Source organism: Aythya fuligula, chromosome 3, assembly GCF_009819795.1.
Source record: "Aythya fuligula isolate bAytFul2 chromosome 3, bAytFul2.pri, whole genome shotgun sequence".
NCBI classification, from domain to species: Eukaryota; Metazoa; Chordata; class Aves; order Anseriformes; family Anatidae; genus Aythya; species Aythya fuligula.
In genome coordinates this window covers 21,135,961-21,160,754 of record NC_045561.1, presented here as the reverse complement: position 1 = coordinate 21,160,754, position 24,794 = coordinate 21,135,961, and the positions used below count along the sequence as shown (strand labels likewise).

The following is a 24,794-nucleotide window of genomic DNA, read 5'->3' as shown; positions in this document are numbered from 1 at the left end:
TGCCGTGTGCTAACTGACGGCGCCCCCAGTAAATCCCACTCATCCCCACCGCTGCTGCCGCTGGCGGGCCGGGGCCCTGAGGCGAGCCGAGCTCCGAATGTCTTCGGGAGGCGGCGGCCCCGCCTTGAGCGGCCACGTCGGCACCCGGCGGAGCAGCAGCAGCAGCAGGAGAAGGATGAGGAGGAGGAGGAGGAGGAGGAGGAGGAGCAGAGGGGCGGAGGGAGCGGTGCGGGCCCCGCGCAGGCGCCCGGCCGGTGCCGTGCGGGAAGGCGGCGCGGAGCGGTTCCGGGTCGGGCGGCGGCGCCATGGCGTGTGCCCTCGTCCCCTTCGGCCGCCTGCGGGACCTGGGCGCGGCGCGGGACTTCCTCTGCCCGCAGCGGCGGCACGGCGGCGCCGCGGGGGGCGGTGAGTGCGGGGCGGGGGCTCGGGGCTGCACAGCGGGGTGGAGGGAGGGAGGGCGGCAGGGGGGCTGCGTGGGGCTGGTGGCTGCGGTGCGGGGCGAGGTGGTGGTGCAAGGGATAGCCGCGGGGCTGGTGCGCGGGGCGCCGAGGGGGAGCAGCAGGCGGCGGAGTTGAAGACGTGCAAGGTTTGGGAGGGGGTGGGAAGGAGGAGGGGTCACACAACAGCTGTTAGAAGGTTTTAAGAAAACAGTGTGCGTCCAGCCAGTTGAATTCACCACCAAAAGTTGTGTACGCGTACCGTAGCCTGTTTTATCCATGGTCTTCTTGTGCTCAGGGTTAGACTTTGTGTACTTTATTGTTCAAGTGCACTTGGCATAGGGTAATTCTCAAGAGTTTTATATAACCACCCCTACTTGTCATACCTTAGATTGTTCAAAACTTCTGGTAGAAGACACTTATGTTCCACTACCTGTGCTTGTTTTGCTGCTGCAATGCTCCAAAAAACATGCCCAGGCTCCGTATGGCTCCTCTTTCGGTGTCATCCCTATCGAAAGGAAGGGTTCTGGTACCTGTAGCATCCTGTCTGTGCCTCTTGGTAGAAACAGAAGGTAGAAGCAACAGATGGCAGCGTGTTTGTGTTTCTAAAAGCGTGTGTTGAATGCCTTTAAAGCGTTTCTCTCTTTTTTGGTAGCGCATGCAAGGCCAATTGGTGTAAAGTAACAACCTGGATACTTTTGGTGGCGTGGATTTGTCAAATGGCCGCTGTGAAGAGAGGAAGCGTTTAGTGTGTTGGAAAACCACAAAACATGGTAGCATCAAGGACAACGTACATCCTAAAATGCACTGTTCATCCATTTTAATGAGTAGATAGTATTCAGGAATATTTATATGTGGTCGTTCAGACATCATGGCAGAGTATCGGAATTTAGAAGTTTTCAAAATTTAGACTTACCTGAGTCTTTCAGATTTGTAGCTTTTTTTTTTTTTTTTTTTTTTAATTTTGCAACCATTTCCTTGGCTCAAGAGCGTGAATGTGAGTAAGAGTTCTCAAAGTGACTTTTACATAGGAATATGGTCTCACCATGTTGAAGCAGAAATTATTAGTGCATTCATCTTTCATACACTGGTACAACTTGCAGAGGTGTCTTAAGTTAGAAACGAGTAAGTTGTATCTGAAGTTAGAAAAAAAAAAAAAAGATCTGTTTGCATGGCATAGGAGATCTTTTTCCCTTTTACACTTGTTTCTTGAAGTCTGCATTGCTGCTGCTCTGCAGCCCAAGGACCTGAATCACTGGAGCTGCGAGGCTTGGGAACTCCTGTTAGGCTGAGATGGTGTATCTGCCACAGTCACTGCTACTGTCAAGGTCTTGTGCTCCGAGTTGCTTCCCTGGCTGGAAATATCTAATTGTTTTTTGATTGTTCCTTTACTGTTTTTCACCTGCATGTTAATCCATTCACTTTTCCATGTAAGCAACTGACTTGTTGCATGGCAGTTCAAAATCACTCTGCTTCCTCTCTGCTGTATGCTTTGGCTGTTACTTGGCTCAGATGGAAGAACTTTTTGCCATGAAGAAACCACAAGTGGAGGGGTTTTATTTTATTTTCAAAGTTAGTCTGCATTTGTATGGAAACTCCTTGACTAGTTTTTAAACTTTATAGCTAAATGAAAAATGCTGACAACCTTAGGGAAAAAAAGTACATACTAAACGTTTTTATTAAACAATAACTTAAAAATATTTTTATTTTATTTTATTTTATTTTTTTGTCCTAACTTGTTAGTTATTTATAGCTGCTGTCAGATTTTGGGTAAAAAAAAATGTTTTTGCAAAGGTGCTTTCAGGACCTTTCAGGTTTTGGATTTTTTGAGAAGCTATCTATCTTTTTTTCTTTCAACAACTAAGAAACAAAAAGAACTTGTCATCTGAAGTTAAGTTTTTCTGCTGTTCTAGCATTGCCCATTTTTTTCATTCTGAGCAAACTGACAAATACTTTTTGTGACTATTTGGTATGCTAAAATCTACAGAGATTAATGTAAAAGTGTTCTCTGTGTTTTTCACAGAACAATGTAAATATGTAACATGCAAATGTAACAATGTAAATATAACACTGTAAAAGTGTTTTTCATTATATAAATATAAATATTTATATTTCTGAAAATGCAAGGGGCTTTTAAAATCAGTATGTGATACTATGACTTTTATTAAAAGCTTGTAGGGTCAGAAGTTAGATACCTTTCCTATGAATAAAACAGCTGTAGCTTAACATAGCATGTTTCATTTAATTACAACATACTAAGCTAATCTACATTTAGGCTTAACTATAAAAGGGTTTTTTAAGTTCTCTGTATATTAAAAATATGGATGTAGGTAACTGACTTAGAATAAAAACGCAGATTTTTTTTTAAGATATTTTTTTCCTTTATGCAGGTAAAATTTAAACACGTTCAGCTGTAGAAAAAGATAATAGAAAGCATCCTATCAACTACACTTAACCTTTTGCAGTAACCCAACAGTTTGTCTAGTTTTTGCAAATTATATACTTGACTGATAAAGTGGAAGAAAAAATAACTATGTCCTCCTCTGAGCTTGATGCAAAGTCAGTTCTGTAAGTGCCAGTGGAGCAGGTCAGGAAGCACTGGAAGGAAGGGTTGACGTGTTTCTCCCCGCTTGCACTATGCAGTCGTACGTTGGAACACCTAATAGTACAATGCTTAAATGTCCATTGCCTGAGATAATGACTGCTCTGCTGTGATTAAAAACATTTAGCTACTTTTTATTGGATGTATTAGAATAAAAGGTGTTAGGGCAGATCTTGCCAGTGTTATGGAGCAAACTGGTTAATGGTGCTTAATAACGAGTTCTCGTCCCTTTATTCTCTAGGAGGGAAAAAAAGAGTTTGAATGCCATTTCACATTTTAATGAAGAATGGGACTCTTAAGCATGATGATGATTCTTGGGAAAAGTTATTGCTGATAATGAAGCATGAATCCTCTGTGGAGCCTTAGCCTAGTGGTATCTAAGTGGCTTTGAAGACTGCTGCCTCCAGTGTGCAAATACTAGGGATAGGAAGTATTTGTATTGCATTTAATTTGACAGCTTGCTGTGGGGAAGATGTTCTTGGATGATGTATTGGCCAGATCAAAGAACAGCTGTGACGGTTAACTCCATTATACAGCTGTCTATAATAAAACATTGCATGTGAATTAAAAAAATCATTAAATCCATGCAATTTGCAAAATATGATCAAACTTCACAGGCATAACAAAACTCTAGTATTAAGAAATTGATGGATGTATAACTGCAAAGAGCAGAAAACCGAGCAATAAGGCATAGCATTTTTTATAATGTTTATAATTTGTTTGAGGAATTCATGTGCAGTTCATTTAAAATGATGCCATGTGCCTGTTCTAATAGACACTGAGCTTGAACTGTGCATTTTAAATCTCTTGATAGACTTGATGACAGCAGTTTAGTGCCATAGCCAGCTAGGACTGGTGCTTTGCTGGAGTTTGGAGGTGTTAATATGAAAGAAAACAAAAACAAAACAAAACAAAAAATCTGGTTTGCAGATATTTATAGTTCCCAAATGTGTTTATTTCCCACTACATCAATGAAATTCATCACAAAACAAAACAAAACACCACTACTCCTTGGGAGTTCCCAAGCAGTGATGCCTATGTGTCTGATAACACGTGTGTCACTTCAGGGCGGCTCACGGCCCAGTGTACAATTCTGAGATGCTGCTGCTTATTTTGGAGTGGGGCTCGGGCTGTTGGAAGTGCGGGGGATGTTTTGACCCTTATGTGGGTTATTTATTGTTCCTCTTTTTACAGTAGGAATGATAGCTGAATGTTGGTAAAAGAGTTCTTCTGCACAATCCAGCAGTGTTAAATTGACAGTGTCCTGAAAAACGCTCTTCTGCTCGGTTCCTCGAAACTTCATCTTCGGAGTTGTGCTTATGCACTTTGCTTTATCAGGATCAGCTAATTTAATTCAGAAATACGGAAAGCCAGGCTTTTTATTTCAGAGTTTGAAACTAGGTTAAAAAGAAAAAAAATGCATTACAAATTAATTTCTAAACTGCTTTTATCAGCAGGGTTCTTAAGTGTTTCTGTGTGCCTCTTATTGAATTTGGTATATTCCTCTTGAAGTGCCTTCTGACAGTCTTTTCTGTACTGCATTTTCAGTCAGATTCTCTCTATCCAGATTTCATCATACACATTTAAGCTTCCTTTCTTTCCATGTCTGTATTCATGTAAAATATCAAAAATATTATTGCTGCATTATGTTTCGTGCATAACCGTTAATATGCTCTGAGGTACTGGAAAGACTAAGTGATGTTCTCAGCACATGACAGAGTGGCATCAGAGTGCTTTGTCCAAACCATCTTCACGTGTGACGGTTTTTTGCAACTTTAACATCTCCTTAGCTGGATATTCTTCCTTCTTTCTTGCAATAACCTGATCTGTGACTTTCATTTGAAAGAAAGATGAAATACCGTGTTTTGGATATCGTGTGTTTAATTTGTATCCTGTGCTGTGTAGTATCATGAGGTTCCTCCCCTTCAATGGTACCTTAGACTTTGGTTTTAGGGTTAAGTTATAACTGTAAAGCATAGAAATTTGCAACATTATTTAAAAAAAGAAAAAGCTGTGTAGTACATGGATTGATTTTTAAACAGTGAAAAAAAAAGTTAAAGCAATTGTGACCATCTAGAGGAGAAATTGTTCCAAATGTTTCTCAATTTCTTTTTCAGATTAGTGAGCTAATTTAGCTTGAATGTCATCTTTTCTTTTTTCACTTGTTAGGGACATTTGAAGTGATAAGAAAGAGTAAACATAATACTGATCTCAGAAAGGGTTTGCTAGTAATGCTGGCAAGGCTGTCTAGTATATCTGACAGTTCCCACTTGAGGGGAACTTTGAGGAAAAATGTCCTCTGATTACTGAATAGCAAGTAGATTTAAAACCATTTCTAAAATTCCTTGGCCCGTACAGAAAAGAAACCGGTATTTCTTCACTTATTATGCAACCTGGTGATATCAGATTAGCTGTAAATATATGTAGAAAAGAATCTGTAACTCTTCACTTAATAATTCTACAAGAAATTGTTACATATTAATTTCATAAGTTCTTAAGGCACAGATGAGAAGGAAACTGAAAGATCATAAACTCATCAAACTGTACACATGAAATTAATGTATGAAATGAATTGGTATGACTTGGTTTTATTTATCATTTTTATATGCAAAAAGATTGTATATGTTAGATTTTTACCTGATGCAGCTTGATACTTTACAGACAACATATACAAACCTATTGAAGACAGATTATCTCGTGTGTGTATTAAATTTTCTCTCGTATTTAAAAAATCTATTAACTTGCTTGTTCTAAAGCCTTCTATTGATGCAGTTAGGGGTAGTATGATGTTGAGCTTTGGGGGTCTGGTTTCCAAGAGGAGCTCTTCAGCTTGGACAAACAGACTGCTCTGGTACCTTCTCTGCACTTCTCTGTACTCGGATACATTCTGCACTTCAGGAAGAAAGTCTTAGACTGAGTAAAAACACTTTACATATTGAATTTGATGTGTTAAATGCTAGGTAAACCTCAGTAGTCTAGATCTCTTGCTAAAGTTTCTTTCCTGTTTTCACGTCTTTTAAACAACATGCTCCTCAGTATAGAAACTATTCTTTTGGGTCTTAAGTTTATGATAAATATGCTTGAAACAAAGTCTCTTATGCTTTAGCATCAATTTTGCAAATGTGCAGCATAGGGAGCACCTTTAAAGTTTCAGATGCACTGATGATAAAGTTTTACTGCTTGAATGCTTCAAATTGAAGAATGAAGTAGTTTTTATAGACCCAGTAGATGAACTTCTGTTTTTGCAGTCTCTGCAATAAAGCAAAATCTGTCATGTTGCTGCTGCTCTTTGTTAACTGCTGCTGCTTTATTAGGGAGAACTATATACCAGACATCTGTTACTGGTCTGAGATAGAGGTAATGGAAATGTAGGCTTGCACAACAGAGCTTGATCTCCCAACAGTGGACTTGAAAAATGAACGTTACAACTCAAGAGTTGTTTAGTGTTGATTATTATTGGTGTCTCATTCTACAGTTGCTTTTTCTGATCTACAATACTACTAAAGGAAATTGTGGGGGAACGATTCAAAATCTTTGTTACAGGCAATTTGGATACCGAGTCATCTCTCGCTTGACCAATGTTATAAAGTGCTGGTGCACAGGACAGTTTTGGCAAGCTGACAGCTTCTGTGGGATGTTGTGTGATTCACTGGCGCCAGTGAACTACACTGTGCTTTGGTGGAGTAAGGTACAGGCGTGTCCCTCAGCTTCTCTGGTCATTGTTTCAGAGTTTAGTTGTCTGTTGCTTAATACCCTGCTTCACTCACTGTTTCAGTGCATAGGTGAAGTGTCTGATATGGCTGCCACATGTTAGATAAGGGCCAATTTCACCTGGCTCCAAAGAGACCCACTGCTGCCCAGGGTCGAGCCAATAAACAGTGTTGGATGATCTCCACGCTGCAGCCCATGGAGGAGCTCCCGGTGGAGCAGGTGGATGTGGCCTGGAGGAGGCTGCGGCCCATGGAGAGCCCCCGCAGGAGCAGGCCCCGGGCCGGAGCTGCAGCCTGTGGAGAGGAGCCCACGCAGGAGCAGGGGTCTGGGGGGAGCTGCCGCCCACCCGTGGGGGACCCGTGCTGGAGCAGTTTGCTCCTGGGGGAGGGATGGACCCCGTGGGATGGAGCCGTGTGGGAGCAGTGCTTGAAGAGCTGCTGCCTGTGGGAAGCCACAGAGGATCAGTTTGGGAAGGACAGCATCCCATGGGAGGGACAGAGAGTGACCAAGAAGGAGCGGCAGAGATGAAGCATCAGGGACTGACCGCAGCTCCCATTGCCCATTCCCCCGTGCTGCTTGGTGGGAGGAGGTAGAAGATGGGGGGAAGGTGTTTTTAGTTTTGTTGTTGTTTCTCACTTCTCTAGCTTGTTAGTAATAGGTAATAGATTTCATTAATCTCCCTACACTGAGTGTGTTTTGCCTGTGACGCTAATTGTTGAGTGATCTCCCTGTCCTTATCTCAGCCCTTGAGCCTTTTGCATCATATTTTCTCCCCCTTTCCCTTTGAGGATGGTAAGAGAGCAGTTGTGGTGGAGCTCAGCAGCCCAGATGAATAAAACCACGGCACTACCTTAACCTAAATACTGAAGTTGGTTACTGCTTTCTTCTTGCAGTTTATATTCAACAGTATTTGCTGTAATTGTCCTTTATATTTTGTAGACTGGAAAATTCTCAAGCTGAAGCACAAGATGAGGCTTTGACCCTTGGAAGCTTTTATAGTTAGGCCTGAGATAGCGGTGCCGTCAGCTTTGTATTGACAATGATGTGGTAAAACTGGCTGACTCACCCCTTCTGTAGATGGTGCAGATGTTTCAATTTTAACAAAGATTATTCACACAGTCATTTTGTCATCCAGCCTTGTGAAACACCTTCTTAACAGCACTGCTGGAAAGCTTAAGAAATAAGCTAAAATATTGTTTAAAGAAGTCTTTTGTTTTCATTAGCCATACAAAAGCTTTAAAAACCTTTGTAAACAGAGTACAGATTTCTATTTTATTGTACTGGATTCTTATTTTTATTTATTTACTTATTTTTCTTCTAAAGAAATCAGAGTTTTTAGAGGAATTAAAATTGGAGCGTTCTAGATGCAAACCTTCTTATCCATACTGCTTGGCCATCCAAAATGGGAAAGTTTGGCTTGCTTAAAACTAAATCTGAGCAAATTTGAGACGTGATGCGTAAACTACTTCTTAAGGTCAATGTAGCCATGACAAGTTAATGAAGAACTTGAGTGAAATCCTCAGGCAAGTCTTGATGTCTTATGAAATCTGAAGCAGTAACATCAGCTGTAACATCAGCAGTAACATTCAGTACTTGGCGCTTTAAGCTGCTGCAGCGATGCCTATCTACTTGTGGGTGCCAGTGATGGCTGAGAACTGTGCTGAACTCACCGACTGTAGGAAGTCTCCACTTTTTTAATCCTTACTGCCTGTGCAGTAATTAATGCTTTTTAATTCTCATTAAGTTATGTGTTTTTAGATGAAAGAATTTCAAACGTTTTTTACATATGACTTATGTTAACCCTTATAAGGCAACTGAGAAGTAGGCCTGTCTCTACAAACTGCAGTTTTCTCAGGTATTTATTTTGTAAGCTTGCGGATTCCCTGAGGTTTCTGAATGACATAATTGAAACTGATTGGTGTCTAGCTGATTTTCTTTCCTCTTGCGGAGAGGTAAATAGCCAATGTCCTTGTGCTCTTTTTGCCTTCAGAGAGCACAGCGTCAGCTTTTGTTGTGGCTGCTTTGGGGTGGTTGTGGAATCTGCATCATCTTGGTCTCTGGTGCTTTGTTTATCATAGGTATATTTCTGTGTGTGCAGTCACTCATTCATAAAAGGAACTTATGTTGCTACTGGCTGATCCTGCAATTGACTAAAAAACCCCACATCATTAAAGAAAGAAAGATACCTTACTCGTGTACAGAAATATTATTTCTCATAAAATTGTGTGCACATGGTTCTTCGGATGTTGCAGGGCTTCTTACGTCAGTTGGTCTGATGCTCACAGACAGGTACATGAAGTCTTGAAGGGTTGGAAAGTGCATACTGTACCCTTATTTTCTCTCTGTGACTAATACATACAAGATAGTACTTTTGCTGTCTTTGGAGTTGTAACAATTAGAAATCAAGCATATCTTAAATTTTACACTAAGGTCTTAGGTCTCCATACCAACTGTATACCAGCTGTAGAAAGTTTTTTTTTTTGTTGTTGTTGTTTTTGTCAAGTGGACACGCAGGGTATTTGTCCTTATCTCCCAACTCTGCATTTCAGTTTGCTGTATATAACTAGAAATTCATCTTGGCTCTCTTGAAATGGCTGTGGAGAAACTGAGAAAAGACCAAATTGCGTGCATTACTGAACAAATTAATCAGAGGCCCTACTGAAGTCTCAGCGATGTGGTGCACCAGGCACTGTAAGCAGTTGTGATCCAGAGTTCTAGATGCAGTCTGTCAGAATTAATTTAACATGGGTGTTGTTATGCCCATTTCCAATTTGTACTTAGATTAGATCATCTAGTTATTACTTTTTCATAGTTTCAAACGTGGAAATAAGAGATCCATTTCTACCACTTAGTGGTGGTTTTTTTTTTTTTTTTCCTGTAGTACTTGTTTAGTATCTGCTATTATTGAAGTTATTATGCATTGACGGGGAAAGGAAAACAACAGTTGGCAGTTCATTTTGACTGTATTTTTGCTTGCCTATGCTGTATTCATGTGACAAATATTTTTTGTCTAAAGCAGGTAAACCAACGAACTGGGAAGATGGTGGCTGGGGAGCCTGGGATGAAGCAGAATTACCAGAACCTGTAAGTTCATATTTATGAGGATTGATTGCTAAAATTATCTTTTCTAAAGGACTATTTTACTTGTTTGCGTTTACTTTTTTTTTCCCCTTGGTAGTTATCAACTTGCTAAAATGGATCTCGAACAGCATTTTAAATGCTTCTGCTCTTGTCCATTGCTCTCGTAATTGTTTCTAAATATAGCTTGAATGGTTTAGTTATTGTGGTAATTACTCATTCTTGTATTCTGTAGGTTTTTTTCTCTCTTTCTGTGATGCTGTTGCCTAGTCTTTGCCTATAGTTATCCAGAGACAGTAAGCCTTGTTTTTGTCTCGCTTGGAGTCCCTTTGGTGGGAACAGTCTTGCAGTCCTTTCTGAGGAAGTAAAAACAACGCATCTTATTAGTATTTAAAATCCACCTCAACTTTGGTGAAACATAGACATTAAGGACTAGGCAACAGAACCAGCTTCAGTTTATATTTATAAATATAAACTACTTCATATATATATATATATATATATATATATAATTTGTTGTTGTTGTTGTTAGTAGGCCTGTCCAATTCTGTCCCATTTTCTCTGCAGCTTCTGAGCAGTAACTGTGGAGTGACAAATTCATCCATCTAGTCTCAGGATCTAGGTTACTCTTAGAAAAATCTTAGTTCACAGTTGCATGTAAAAATACCATGCTGAGAACAAACACTGAACTAAATGTTCTTCTGGGATTTGGAAGAGAGCTTCCTTATAAATGAGTGGGCTGGTACCTGATGCTTATAAAAAGGGAACTGCAACAGCCTCAGGAGTACTGCTTATTTTGAGATAGCAACAAGGTTGGAGTAGGTGATCTTAGAGGTCTTTTCCAACCTAAATGATTCTATGATTCTCAGTACCTTCAACCATAATCAGAACAACATATTACTCTATTTTAGTAGAGAAACGCATCCAGTCCTGAAGTGCATTATCCCGGATCTTAAGTAACTTTGTGAATGCATGGTCTGTAGGTAAGACTATCAGAATTTCATGCTGTAGTGTGAAGTAAACTGTAATGGTGACAAATATTGCCTTGATGTCTACCTCTCAGCAGTGTTGATGCTGCTCAGTTGATGATTTTCTTAAGAGAACTAATATAATCTTTTTTTTAAGATCTAAACTGAACCCCTAAATCCAGAACCACTGACATAAACATCTTTATAATGCTTGTGCAGTGAGTACTCTTATGTTGTGATTAAGTACTCTTATGTTGGGATGTGTGGATGATGTTACAGGAGAGACAAAATTACACATACGGGATGGGTGCAGAACAGTTGCTCTTTAAAGGGAAAGAAATCATCCCTCTGCCCAGCTACTGCTGCTGGGAATAACACAGCTGGTCTCAGATTGCTGGTAAGGCTGAGAGACTTTTAGCTGCCAGCTGACTTGAATACGATGTTTTGTTAGGAAAGCTGTCTGTGCAGAAATCCTCCGCATCTGAATGAATCATCTGAACAACATTGCTTGATTAAGTCCGTGTTAGAGCTAATGAGGTACACTGAGGAATCTGGACCTCACCTTGTTAATAAAACTCTTAACTGTTGTAATTGTCTGAATATGCAGGAGGTACGCCCAAGGAGTGGGACGGCATCTTTTTAGCTATTTACTTGAGCAGGGAAACATACTACAACTGAGGTGAGAAGTTAAAATGAGCATGGTTTCTCCCAGGGATGAATCACTCTCAAGCTGATGTCAAGGAATGAAAGGAGCATAAAAACTCTTGAATAGGATGGGTATTCAAATCCACTATAATTTTGATGAAATTAATGTGTTTCTCAGGCTGCATCTTTATTACATGTGCCATAATGTTCGTAATTGCCTCAATGTTTTCTGCTTACGATGTAAATAGATCAAGCAGGTGTAGCTGAGCTGTAACTGTCATCATTTATGCTCATTTCTTTTTAAAATGGCAAACTTATGCAATGTAGTTCACACCCTTCTTGCTAAAGTCCTGTAAGTGCTTCTGGCCAAGCATGTGAAGCCCTCTCTGCTTATTTGTTTCCATCCGAAATTGCTGGTGGTTCTAGGTTAAACTCTTAAGAAAGAAGGAACTGTCATCCACACAAAGATGATGATTCTATGTAGAAGCATATTTGTGGAAGTAGAGACCACACACCAAAACAGAGTTCATCAGTCTAGAATAGAGTTGAGAACTATTATTGTAATGTTATGTTAACATGTTATGTTATAACATAACAATGTTATGTTGCTAAAGATATATTACAATATTTCTGTTACAATATTGTAACAATAGTTTTAAAAACATTAGAGGTAGCATAAATTGCATCTCTTCTTGGAATTATTCGTCACCTGAACAAGTATCTGTATCATGGAACTTTCACAAAGACAACATGGAACTTTTACAAAGACATTAATTTTTTTTAAAGATTCTTCTGTAAGGTGTCTTTTTATGCAACTGATTTCTTATTTAGTAGGGATGGTGATGCTGAAATCTAATTTTAAGAGCTGATTTTAATAATGCTGTATTTCACTTTTTTAAGTAGGCTTTTTACAAGTTAAGTTAACTTTTAAAGTTAACTTTAGGAAGTTAACAAGTTGACTTTTTAAGTTAACTTAACTTTTCCTGTTTTAACACCTTTGTCAGTAGTGTGTTGGCCATATTTTAAGTCTTTTATGTTTCAAGTTACCTGTTTATGCATACAGATATTTTTGAATTCTGAGGTATTTTAATTCTTTTTAATCTTTAAACAAGTCTTTGATTTTGGTTTCTATTTCCTCAGTTTGAAACACATTACATTAAAAATAACTGCAGGGATTTTCTTTGGTTTCTGGTTATGTGTTTTTGCACTTAATACGTTTACCTTTGTCACAAGGAGTTAAAATCATGAGTGTCCCAGGAAATCATTATCACTATCTCTTTGTAAAGTCTTGAAAAATGCCAGTGTGCTCTGTGTGTTAGAAATACCTGGATAAAAATTGTTAGCAATTGGGACTGCAGTCTTGTAACCTCAGGTATCCCTGCTGAGGTTGCATGACTGTACATTTTCTGTGGAAGGAAAAAGTTTTTTGTGACTTCATGACAGGATTGCCTTTCTTCAAGGAACTTTCTCTTGTTGATATTGCGTAGGCAAGGACTAGGCCATTCATAGTGATGATGGATAGGAGTGGGAAGAAGCCAATCTCTTGTCATGCACAGATCTTTTCCTAGAGCCTTTCATAGAATCATAGAATATTTCAAGCTAGAAGGGACCCATGAGGATCATTTAGTACAACTCCTGGGTCTGCTCGAGATGACCCAAAAACCAGAACCAAACGCTTCTTGAACTCTAGCAGGCTCAGTGCCATGGCCACTGCCCTGGAGAGCCTGTTCCAGTGCCGGACTGCTATCAGTAAAGAACCTTTCTAACACCCAGTCTGAACCTTTCCTGTCCCAGCTCCATGCTGATCCCTCTGGTCCTTTTTGCTGTCACCAGGAATACAGCTGAGAGGGAAATGTAGAATTCACACATAGCAATGAGGTGTAATAAGTGTAATAATGCATAGAGAGTGCAGGGTCAGTGGTCAGTGTGTGAAGTAGCTGTTTTTTTTTAATAGAGGAGTTTCCTGTTACTTCACTTTAGGGAGTTGTAGGTGAAAACAACTAGCTCTTCACTTAATCCTCAGGCGTTTCTTACAAAGTCTGGGTTGAAGCTAGCTTAAACTGAGATTTGTACTTTACTGCTGCGAACCATATAGTTTGCTAATAAATATAGTCTAAAGCTTTTGCTGTGTTTGAACTGTAGAAGGGAAGACCCCAAATAAATATTACTTACAATCTAAACTCCCAATGGGGAGTTTTCTGTTTTCTGATTTGCAAACATGCAGATATAATTTGTGCAAGGTTGCCTTTTAGTGTATCATGGCTTTTTATGCACGTTGGAGGGCCAGCAACTTGAAAGGTGATTGGGCATTCAGCACTGGTATTGACAGCAAGTCAGAGTGTCATGAATCTTAGAGGTGTTTCTGTATGTAAAAATGATTGCATGCATTAACTAAAGCTTTACCTGTAGGAAGAAGAGGAATCTGCTTCCAAGAACCAGAAAAATTACTGGCTTCAAGACTGTGTGTTATCCTTGTCACCAACAAATGACCTGATGGTAATAGCCAATGAGCAGAAAGCAGTTTTCTTAGTGTGTAAGTATACATTCTACTAAGTATATGTGCTAGTACATTTAATAGTAGTGAGATCTGTTTTTTTTTCTCCTGTCTACTTACCCTCCCAAGTCATATTTTGAAGAATTTTGTAATGTTCTGTAGTAGCTGTTGTGCATTTTCTAGGTATTGCTTGCGAAGTTACTTATTTTGTCCTTATTTCTCATCTATAGTGTTATCTGAGAAAAATATTTAATCATTAATAATTAAATCCAAAATATGCTGTATAAATACCCTGTTAATCAGCACTGTTGACATTAATCATGCCCAATAAACAAAACAAAACATTTCTGTTAGTTTTACCCTTACTAAAATATTTTAACTTATTTTTCTTCTCCTTTGAAAAAAATCAACTGAGTCACACTTGAAGGTGAGAAAATTGAGGTGGATTGTCTGATAGAAAATTCTTCTCCATCCTGAAGAATGTGTGGCTTTTTATTCTACTCTAAAGCAGAGTTCTCAAACTGTTTTTAGAGGTACCCTGAATACTATATAAACACTTGATCAGCCATCTTCCATTTGCAAATGTGCTAATGCCTGGGGTATTTCTCTTAACACGTGCAATTGGTGGTATATGTGCTTGATGCTGGGAAACCTAATGCTATGGGGTTATTCTTCCCCATTGCTCTCATGAGATCCCACCTGGAGAACTGCATTCAGCTCTGGAGCCCTCAGCATAAGAAAGACACAGACCTGTTAGAGCTGGTCTGGAGAAGTGCCATGAGGACGATCAGAGGTCTCAAGCACCTCTCCTATGAAGACAGGCTAAGAGAGCTGGGGTTGTTCAGGCTAGAGAAGAGGAGAACTTACAGCAGCCTTCTAGTACTTAAAGGGGGCCTACAAGGAGAGATAGGGAAGGACTTTTGGTCAGGGAGCGTAGTGATAGAACAAGGGGGAATGGCGTTAACTAAAAGAGGGTAGATGTAGATCAGGTATAAGGAAGAAGCTCTTCACTCTGACGGTAGTGAGGCACCAGAACAGGTTGCCCAGAAAAGCTGTGGATGCCCCATCCCTGGAAGTGTTTAAGGCCAGGTTGGATGGGGCTTTGAGCAACCTGATTTTGTGGAAGGTGTCCCTCTCTGCCCATGGCAGGGCAGTTGGAACTAGACGATCTTTAAGGTCCCTTCCAACCCGAACCATTCTGTGATTCTTTAATATCCTTTAAAAACAAAACCACGCACACACACACACACAAAAAATTGTTGAAGCTTGGAGTTGCATGAATAAGCAAATTTGCGTTAATTTGTCATGCTGCAAATGGAGTTACGTGCCATTATATATTCTAAAAAACATGTAGGTTAGTTGCTAATTTTTCACAGAAAATAAAATGACAGTGGTACTCCTCAGAAAGTTCCTAATGGATCAAGAATAAGTAGATACTTTAGCTCACCTGCTAGAGAACTGCTGCGGCTGAACTGCTCTGTAGTAACTGTACCTACCACATGGCAGTGGTAGATTGTCCCTGTGTCTCAAGTTTTAGGCGTCAGACAAATCCCACGCAACGTGAGTTGTACATTTGAAACTGGAAGATGATTCAACAGTAAAATGTCAGTTGCAATTCAACCCTGTCAATAAGAAAGCGTAGCGTTTTCTAACCTTGGTTATGATGCGATCATTAAAAGATGTCAGATTTAGTGTAGGATTCCCATGCCTGTTTTGGGGAGTTAAAGTTTTGCTATCTGTTTGAGCTCAACTTCAGTAATCATTCCAGAAGAAGCTTGCCCTTGCTTAATACTTTTATCCCAAAGATGCCTGTTATATTAATTGAACCTGTTAAAATTTCAGGAAGCGGGTGTTATTGTATGTAGGTTTTCGAACAAAACCAAGTGTTCAGAAGGATTGTAACAGCATAATGTTCTATTTGAGTTTGTAAGAGACAAGATTTCTAAAGAAAAGATAGTAAAAAGTGTTCTATTTACAGTCTTCAAGGTATCTAATTGGTGCTTAAAATAAGTGTGGTAGGATGTGTTATACAGAAGCAAAGATTTAAGAATAGAATTATATCTGTGAGATGCAAGACATTACAGTTCAATAGATGCTATCTGTTTTTAATGGCAGCTAAATGGAAGCACAGTGACCAGGGAAAAGAAGAAATGCAGTATGCTGTTGGCTGGAGTGGCTCTCTGAATGTTGAAGAAGGGTAGGTCTTGAAATGTAGTTGTGATTAAAATGTTTTTGTATTTAATAATTGGTAGCATATAGTTTTTTGGCTTTTATCCAAGCACATTCACGGTTTTATACATTTTAATGTTGAAAACAACACTAGTAAGTTGTGTGACCTTTGTCTGCATAGGTCACTCTTCATGGGCAGTGTGATATCTGAAGACAAGTTCATAAAATTGAGAAATGCTCTCTGCAAATCACTGTATTTCCATATAACTTAGGCATTCTGAACAAATCTGGATTATCAAGCTTTTTACAAGTTCCTGTTACCGGAAGATAGAAGTATATGTATTCTTTTATTATGGATTATTTATTATGGATTAGATGGTATTATGTCAGGGCATGTTGTAACTGGAAATGTATGAAGTTTTAGAAATTCTTCTTCACATTTTCAAAACCTAAAGCAAGTAGAAAGTCAGCTCTTTAATTAGGAAGTCAGTCGTAGTTACAAACAGTGATCAACATTAACATGCTTTTTAATGTATTAATCTTCTTAGAAGCATTGAATTTCATCTATGCTTTGCATCTTTGACCTCCATAGTAAATAGTCTTTTACATGTTTCTGTCATGTTTTGAAATGGTTTTAGGCTCTAAGTCGTTAAGAGGACTTGGAAAATTTGCCTTGGTCATACATGTGGTGTTTATATGAAATTTTTGCTAGATTTCTCTTCAGATAACCAGACTGATGATTTCTGGAATCTCCCATATGGAATAGGATTTGGATTTCCTTATGGAGTTTGCAGTCTTGAGTTGCTGCCTGCCTTTGAACATGACTGTTGGCATCAACCTTCTGTTATTCTGTAGGAGGCACTGACTTAACCAGTCTATCTCCAATCTGTAAAAATAAGCTTGCTGCTGCCATATATTTGAACTGTTTTATGGTGTGTCTGTTTAGGACTTTTCCCTATCTGAAATTACCCTGTCATTTTTTATTGAATACAAAGAAAAAAAAAAGCAAACTCTGGGGTCTTAATATTGTCAGAGCCCCAAGAGATGCTGTCATACTGGAATGGGTAGCTTTGTTTAGATAAACAGTTATATTTGCTGTGGCTTGATTTAAGGGTGTCCTGTAGGTGAGGGTTTTATTTCTGGGTAAGTGTAAATATAACAGATACTGTCAGATTGTCTGAAGACTTGAATTTTTTGCCCAGAGTTGCCTTCACCTGAAAATGCCCTGTGGTGGCTAAGCTTTCCTATTAAAGATGAGATTTCACTGAGCTGCGATTGTGCTGCGATTGTGTTGCAACTCATGTTAAACTTGCATTTAGAAAGCTTCTGTCTGTAATTGTCTAGCCTGGTAATTTAATTGTTCCATGGGGAGTGAAGGCGACCTCAAATGCAAATAATCTACAATACTGCAGGCATTTATGCTTAAAGTGATGTTTGGAATGTCATCTTGAATGTATATGCTTTTTCACAAAACCTCTGTACTGCTTGTGTTTCCCCAGAAAACTTCCTATTGTGGTAACAGTTAAATAACTTTTGATTTGAAATATTGTGGCCTGCCCTTCTGCTTGCCTTTTGCATGCCCTGCCTGCCATACACTGAATGTGCTCAGATTCTTCTGTAGCTGAGAAGACCATGCTCTTGAAATGCTCTCAAATTATAAAGTGGTAAAATGCGGTGGATGTAAAATCTTACTCAATTACATAATGTACTTCTGAAGTACATTTTGATAAGCATGGTTCAATTTTTTTTTTTAAGACTTGGTATATATCAATACAGATCAGAACAAATGTATTTTCCTTTATATATGTGTCGTTTGACTTAAATCTTTACTGAAAAGTATTGTCAGAGTAATCAGTCTGTGAATGATGAAAGAACATTAAAAAGGTGCAGTAAGTACTTATGCAATCTATTTGGGCACTGTTCATGTGAACTTGTAATTTAAAGCATTTTTTAAATGAAAGTGTTTTTTTTTGCCTTTTTTGGTATGAATTTGATAAATTATGTGCTGAGTTAATATTTTTTTTAAATATTAAAAATCCTGATTTGGCAAGATCTGTCATGTAGAGCAAACTTTCACAACTGGAGGATAAAATGCACTTATTTGTTTTATCTTTCTGTTTCTAGTGAATGTGTGAGTAGTGTATTATGTATCCCACTGGCAAGTCAAAAGAGGTAAGAATTGATATTCGTGTGAATATGCATTGTCAGTCTCCTTATATTAATTACGCTTACGTCTGCAGCTTAGAACAGGATTTATTTTTAACTTCTGGTATGTCTTTGTGAAACAGGAGTTCCACAGGTCGTCCTGACTGGACCTGCATTGTGGTTGGCTTCACCTCTGGCTATGTTCGTTTTTATACTGAGGTATGTTTCTCAGCATGGCAGGCCCACAAGGTAATAAACTGTAATAAACATTTCTATAAAATATCTATTTCTGTAGTTACTGATTTTTGCCTTCCCTTAAAAAAAAAAAAAAAAAAAAAAGAAAAAAAAAAAAAAAGGACGATATTGTTCACACTCACTATTCTTTCTCTTTTAGAGTGGAGTACTGCTTCTTGCACAGCTTCTAAATGAAGATCCTGTCCTGCAGCTTAAGTGCAGAACCTATGAAATTCCCAGGCATCCTGGTGTCACAGAACAGGTTTTGTCAGATTATTTCAAAAGCGAAGTGGCAATGTTAAGGGGTATGGAAGGGAGTCTTCTCTGTGAATCCTGTACATCCTTTACCAGTGTTTGATGGGTAGAAAATTCTATGGAACAAGAGACTATGAATTTCTTGTTCTAGAACTATTTTTGCTTGTATAGTTAGAGGATTCAAGTTTTCTTTTACTTTTTGAGTTTGCTCTGTAGATTTGTTTCTGTTTTGTCTGTGACAGTGTTGCAAAGGAAGGATTCATTCATTTCCTGTTTTTTCATTTATGTGCACAAAATATGATAATATATTGATGAAAGGAGAAAACACATCTTGATAGATGCCAAGAGCTACATATACTCATTTGTAAGCACGTGCTTCACAGAGAAGATAGTGGAAATTTAAAAAAAAAAGTGTTTATTGGAGGTGGTGCTAAGAATCTGCATGTAATTTTGAGTATTTCCTGTATAGAGAAGGTTCTTGTAGACCTTAGGCTATTTAGTAGAAAAGTCATCTTTCTTTGCTCTTGGCTGAGTTGACATGCTTTATGCAGAAAACTAATGAAGTTACAAAAACTTCCAAGCTTGCTTTATGCAGATGCTCATGTGATTTTTAGTATGACGTTCAGTTTTGAAATACGGAAAGATTAAGGAATTTGAATCTTCCAATTTATATGACATTTTTGTGCCCAAGGGGTTGGTAATTCAGATACTAATCTCCTTTGATAATTTTGTTTGTAAAACCTTGACAGTTGTATTCTAGATAAACGTGTCTTTCTGTGGCCTTCACAAGCTGCTGTAACTTTTGTTTTCTCTCTAAGACATAAAATATATTAACCAAACATAAGTCACTGAAAGAAGATAAAAAAAAAAATATATAAAATGATGGGCTTTAAATAACTGTTCATATATGGGACAGTGTTAATACTTAATTTTAGTGGTTTTGCTGCCTGGGGCTTGTTAGAAATTAACTCTTTGGTTGTAATGCTTTTTTTTGTGTAGTTAACAGCTTCTTTTCTAGTTTGTACTGTTAGAACAGTAACTGTCTTCTCCCGTTTTCTTTCACAGAATGAAGAACTAAGTATCTTGTATCCAGCAGCAATTGTGACAATTGATGGTTTCAGCCTCTTTCAGTCCCTTCGCGCATGTCGCAATCAGGTAGCAAGAGGTATGTTTAAGAGGAAATACTTATTTCTGAGTCTGTTAATAGAACATTACACTACATGAAATTTACTTAGGTTTGTCAGATATCAAATCATGGTGAAGTTTGTATCTTCCTTGCTTGTCCTTTAATGTGGATGCATCTATTGCATCTTTGCAGATTCCTTCCACAACAGAAAATGTCCTCAGAGTGCAAGTTGCCTGAGTGATATTGACTGTCTTGCACATTCTAAACATAAACTTAAAATCTTCTCATTTTTTTTCCTTCATTATGCTATTGCTTTGTCTTTGACTCAGTAGAGGTTTTTCTGTGTTTTATCAAATTTTGTCAGCTGCAGCATCTGGCAATGAGAACGTTCAGCCGCCACCATTGGCTTATAAGAAGTGGGGTTTGCAGGATGTGGATACAATTGTTGACCATGCTAGTATTGGTAAGCATTTCTGTTTGTTTTCAGATATTTGGCTTGAATGAAATTGAACGGTTTAGTGTTGTTAAGCTTGAGGTGATAGCACTTATAAGTGGTAGTGTTTGGATAAAAATAAATACTGGGAGAAGGCTGGTGTAATGAATGATAAAATTAACCACCATCAGAAGTACATTGTATTTTGTCTACTAGTCTCTTTGACAATCCACTGTCCATTTGAGGGGAGAGAAAGGATATTACAGTGCTATCTGTCTTGTCTTCTAATTTGGCAAGAAACAGACCAGAGAGACTAGATCAGATGCAGTTCTTCCCTTTTCTGCCAGGTTAAAGAACTGTCTGGCAGGCAAGTTCAGCCTGATGGGGGTTTTGCCTGAATCTAGCATATCAAGAAACTAAAATTTGAGATTGTGCCTTTTCAAAAAAGGCAAATGTACTTCTAGACTCCAACTTTTACTTCTTAGGAATTTGCAGAAGCCCAAATTCTTGTCAGACAGGCAGATCAGAGTGACAGTAAACTTCATTTCTCTTCCATCTTTTCACAAAAGCATGTGGGAGGTCAGAAGAGGGCTAAACAAGCAAGTGAAGTGCATTTGGTTAACCATCAATAGATGTGTTTTGCTGCTGAACTCTGCAATACTGATACTGTTCTTCAGGGTGCATCTCTGCTGGTTCTGTAGTTGTTAATGTTCAGCAAATATGTGGGAAGCTTCACTTTTCTTATCATGTAAGATTGTTCCTATTTTTTATCATCACAAGTCAGCTTTTTTTAATGAAAACTTGGACGCTTTGTCTTACTTTTGCTCTTCTAAACAAGCAAACTATGCATTATAATTAACTAAAAGACATTAGGTTATTTCTGCTGTATTCTTTGGAATGTATATGGTTAGAGGTACTCCTTCCCAAATCTTGGCTGGTCAGTCAAGAAAGCAAGGCAGGAATGTATTCAGACTTGCATTGCATGTTTTTGTTCTGAAAGTATAAGACACTCACTTCAATGTTTTTGTTAGGCATCATGACACTATGTCCTTTTGACCAAATGAAGACTGCCTCCAATATAGGTGGATATAATGCAGCTATAAAAAACAGCCCACCTGCTATGTCTCAGTATGTTACTGTTGGATCCAATCCTTTCACTGGTTTCTTTTTTGCCCTGGAGGTATGTACCACAAAGCTGACTTTCTGAAACTGTTTGAATAAGTAATTCTTTTTATTTCTATATATTTCTAAGTTATGCTTACAGACATTGTGTGCTGATGATTCCCCCTCTTCATCAGAAATTGGAATCATTTGGTAATGGTAGTAACGTCTGCCACAGGTTTCTGTCGATTATTTATCCTAAAACAAATTTGATAGAAATTTGTTAATTTATTGCAAATTAGGTAATCTGAGGTTTTATTTATAATTAGGTTGTGGTTGTGTAAACATGTCTCTTAGGGATTTTTGCAGGCTTTTGGGCTTCGGTCATGCATTTGGCCTAAGTATACTGTGGTGACTTCATACAGTGACAATGCTACTTGTAGAAGAGAACTACAGCTTTTGCTTAATGTTGCCTGTAATACGCTTAAACTTCCTTTGTTTCTTGTATTGGAGGAGAAGGTTGGCAATGTAGCTGTGTGTGTCTTGTACATTCAGACCCTACATCTGTGCTGGCCTTATCAGGGTTAAAAATTGACTGAAAATGCCAGAATTGGAATTTTGATTTTGTACTTGCTTTTGCAATATGTTTATGGCAGAACTGTTAGCATTGGTATTTGCAAGGACATCAAAGCCATATACCAGCTAACTCTTCATGATAACTCATACACAGAGTTTATTTAACTTCTGTTGCAGCCGAATTTACTGAGCTACCAGTGACTTGCGGGAGGATTTTGAAATGGTAAAGATGTCAGAATGGCTCTTCCGGGGGGCAATGAATTAAAATTTTGTAGAGTCTTAAAGCTGTGCTTTATAAGCTGAAAGTCCACAGGAGGCCTAAAAAACTACCTAAACTTTTTGTTTCTTCCTTCCAGGGTAGCTCACAGCCTCTGTTGTCTCATGTTGCCTTAGCAGTTGCAAGTAAACTGACTTCAGCATTATTTCATGCTGCTAGGTAATGAAATAAAAAAATAATATTAATTTTTTTTTTAGTAACTACCTAATAGTTTGAGATTTTTTTTTCAGAAACATTAATATAATTCTCCTAATACCATTTTCTATTGCAAGTGGCTGGCTTGGTTGGAAGAGCAAACATGAAGAAGAACCTGCCCAAAAACAGAAACCAAAAGTTGAACCAGCAACCCCATTGGCAGTGAGGCAAGTTTGATAATACTGTCTCAATTGCTTTAAAAATCTTTTCTTAATTATTTGAATTATTTTGAAAAGTGCATAACTGAACCTGTTTGTTTTTCCTGACTTTAAACCGTGATGATAATTTGCTGATCACTTGTTTTAAGCTTTGTTTCATTTCAGTTTTATTCTGTGCAAATTATACATTTCTTCAACTTCTACTGTGTGTTTGTTGTTGCTGTAAAAGAAGTTTGCACAGTTTAATGTTAGTGTAAGTGCATGAACATCCCCTGAAGTTTATCACTGAAGTACTTCAAAGAAGCTGCATAAGTTGCTTGTTGCTTATAACTTAAAGCCTCTCAAAAAAAAAAAAAAAAAAAAGGCATCTCCATTTCCTGTTGTGTGAGGAGAGAGAAAGGGGGGAAAAAAGGTTGTAACTTAATGCTTTCAAGAAGGCTGATAAAGACTAAGAAATTGGGAAGGACAATCAAGATTGAATTTAAAGTATTTTCAAGACTATTTGGCAGTCAGAGAGGGCTTACAAAGTAACACTGCTCTGAGAACCTTGTGTGACAACACATTGCCAAGGCAGCTGCTTATCCTAGTTTCTGAAGTTTGGTTTTCAGTAGGACATCGACAGACCTACAGGATCTCTCAGTAGAGAGCACAAAGAGTTGTCATCATTTGCTCTTCATTTTACCCAAATCTTTATGGTAGGAAAAACAGGAAGAGAAAAATTAGTCTTTATAAGATACTGTTTAGTATTTTTTCAGAAAAATTTGTATCTAGTGTTTTTCTTTGATTTTTAGGTTTGGACTTCCAGATTCCCGTCGCCATGGTGAAAGAATATGTCTTTCTCCATGTAACACATTAGCAGCAGTAACAGATGATTTTGGAAGAGTTATTTTACTGGATGTTACAAGAGGACTTGCAGTTCGCATGTGGAAAGGTATGATAGTACATGTAAATACAGCAAATATCTTTCAAAAATACTGTGGCTTCTTATATTCAGACTTAGAATTCCAAATGTTATTCCATTATTATGAAAGACTTTAGTATGTTGTCTTATTACAAACTGAATATTAAAGATGGATTTGTTGTGAACTCCATACAGGTATTGTACCAATCTCTGTAATACCGAAATAGCATATAGTAACAGTTTGGTTTGTATTGTTTCCCTGCAGTCTGTATCCCAGCAGAACGCTTTTGGCCTATTTTTTTTTTTTAAAGATCTTTAGCTCTATTATCCAAGATTTCTTCGCTTGATAATCTGTAGTATCTTCCTAAATTCTGCTGATAAAGTAAACGATTTTTCAAACTTCTGTTTAGAAGACACACAATTCATTACACTGTCATTTCATCATGGTGACTGCATAGCAAGTGAGTGTTCAGTGTCTTCTGAACTGAGTTTTTTTAAGGAAATGTAGATGTTAAGCTTTCAAATTGTAATCATACCTAATCTTATAACATCTGTTCTCTCTACAGAATTAAAATCTTGCAGTTTTTTGTTTTTTTTTTTTTTTTAATGAGATGAGAGAGATGTTTTATGTATAGGTAGTAAATCTCTCTCTCTCCTGACAGTTCAGATTAGTGGTCATGAATATAGTAGCAACTTCAGGGACGTGCTGGCAGTGTAATAGCTATAGTAATTTTTAAATATTTTTAAATAAAATTTTTAATAAATCTTTTCTTCCTTACTGAGAGCTTCATATAATGTAGGTTGTACTGTCAGAGGCCCAAGTTTTTTTTGGTTATCAGACACATTTGCCAGCCTTTCCCTACAGCAGCTTTGAGTGAGAGTGTTGAGATGTGAGTTTGTTTGTTTATCTTAAGCAAATCTGTCTAATGAATTAAATATTTTGGACCATATCTTTATCATTAATACAGTTGTGAATACTTTGCAGCCTTCTTGGTGTAATATATCTTGTCGTAAGCTTGTTCTATGCATTAACGTTTCACTTGTGGATTGGAGTATTCATTCATGCTTACTATAAAACATTGCATTTAGTGATGTCAGCAGAATATTTCTTCCTCTTTTGTTTATGAAGTTTGTAAGAGTTTGTACTTGCATTACCCAGAGAGAAAGCGAAGATGAGCATTGTTTACTAAGAATTGCATTTTAATCGCAAAAATATATGAACAAAAACTTACATATCCTACTTGACTATGCAAGTTTCCTTCTTCATTAAATCTTCTCTTTAGTTTTGA

The 24,794-nt window shown here is 38.0% G+C and overlaps 1 protein-coding gene across 3 annotated transcripts in view; it reads left to right on the top strand.

The window, feature by feature from the left end:
• Positions 1-291: 291 nt before the first annotated feature.
• RAB3GAP2 (RAB3 GTPase activating non-catalytic protein subunit 2) overlaps positions 292-24,794 on the top strand; it is a 47,260-nt gene continuing 22,757 nt past the window's right edge. The window contains exons 1-13 of one of the 3 annotated variants that reach the window (XM_032184028.1): positions 292-405; positions 9,770-9,834; positions 13,851-13,974; positions 16,051-16,132; positions 18,229-18,276; positions 18,393-18,468; positions 18,644-18,745; positions 19,804-19,903; positions 20,229-20,327; positions 21,329-21,477; positions 22,331-22,410; positions 22,524-22,613; positions 23,396-23,535. In XM_032184028.1, the coding sequence (XP_032039919.1) occupies positions 306-405; positions 9,770-9,834; positions 13,851-13,974; positions 16,051-16,132; positions 18,229-18,276; positions 18,393-18,468; positions 18,644-18,745; positions 19,804-19,903; positions 20,229-20,327; positions 21,329-21,477; positions 22,331-22,410; positions 22,524-22,613; positions 23,396-23,535 (1,255 nt within the window). In that variant the 5' untranslated portion in view covers positions 292-305. Of the gene's footprint in view, positions 406-9,766; positions 9,835-13,850; positions 13,975-16,050; positions 16,133-18,228; positions 18,277-18,392; positions 18,469-18,643; positions 18,746-19,803; positions 19,904-20,228; positions 20,328-21,328; positions 21,478-22,330; positions 22,411-22,523; positions 22,614-23,395; positions 23,536-24,794 lie in introns of all 3 variants that reach the window. The other 2 variants (XM_032184029.1, XM_032184027.1) reach the window with 2 other exon arrangements.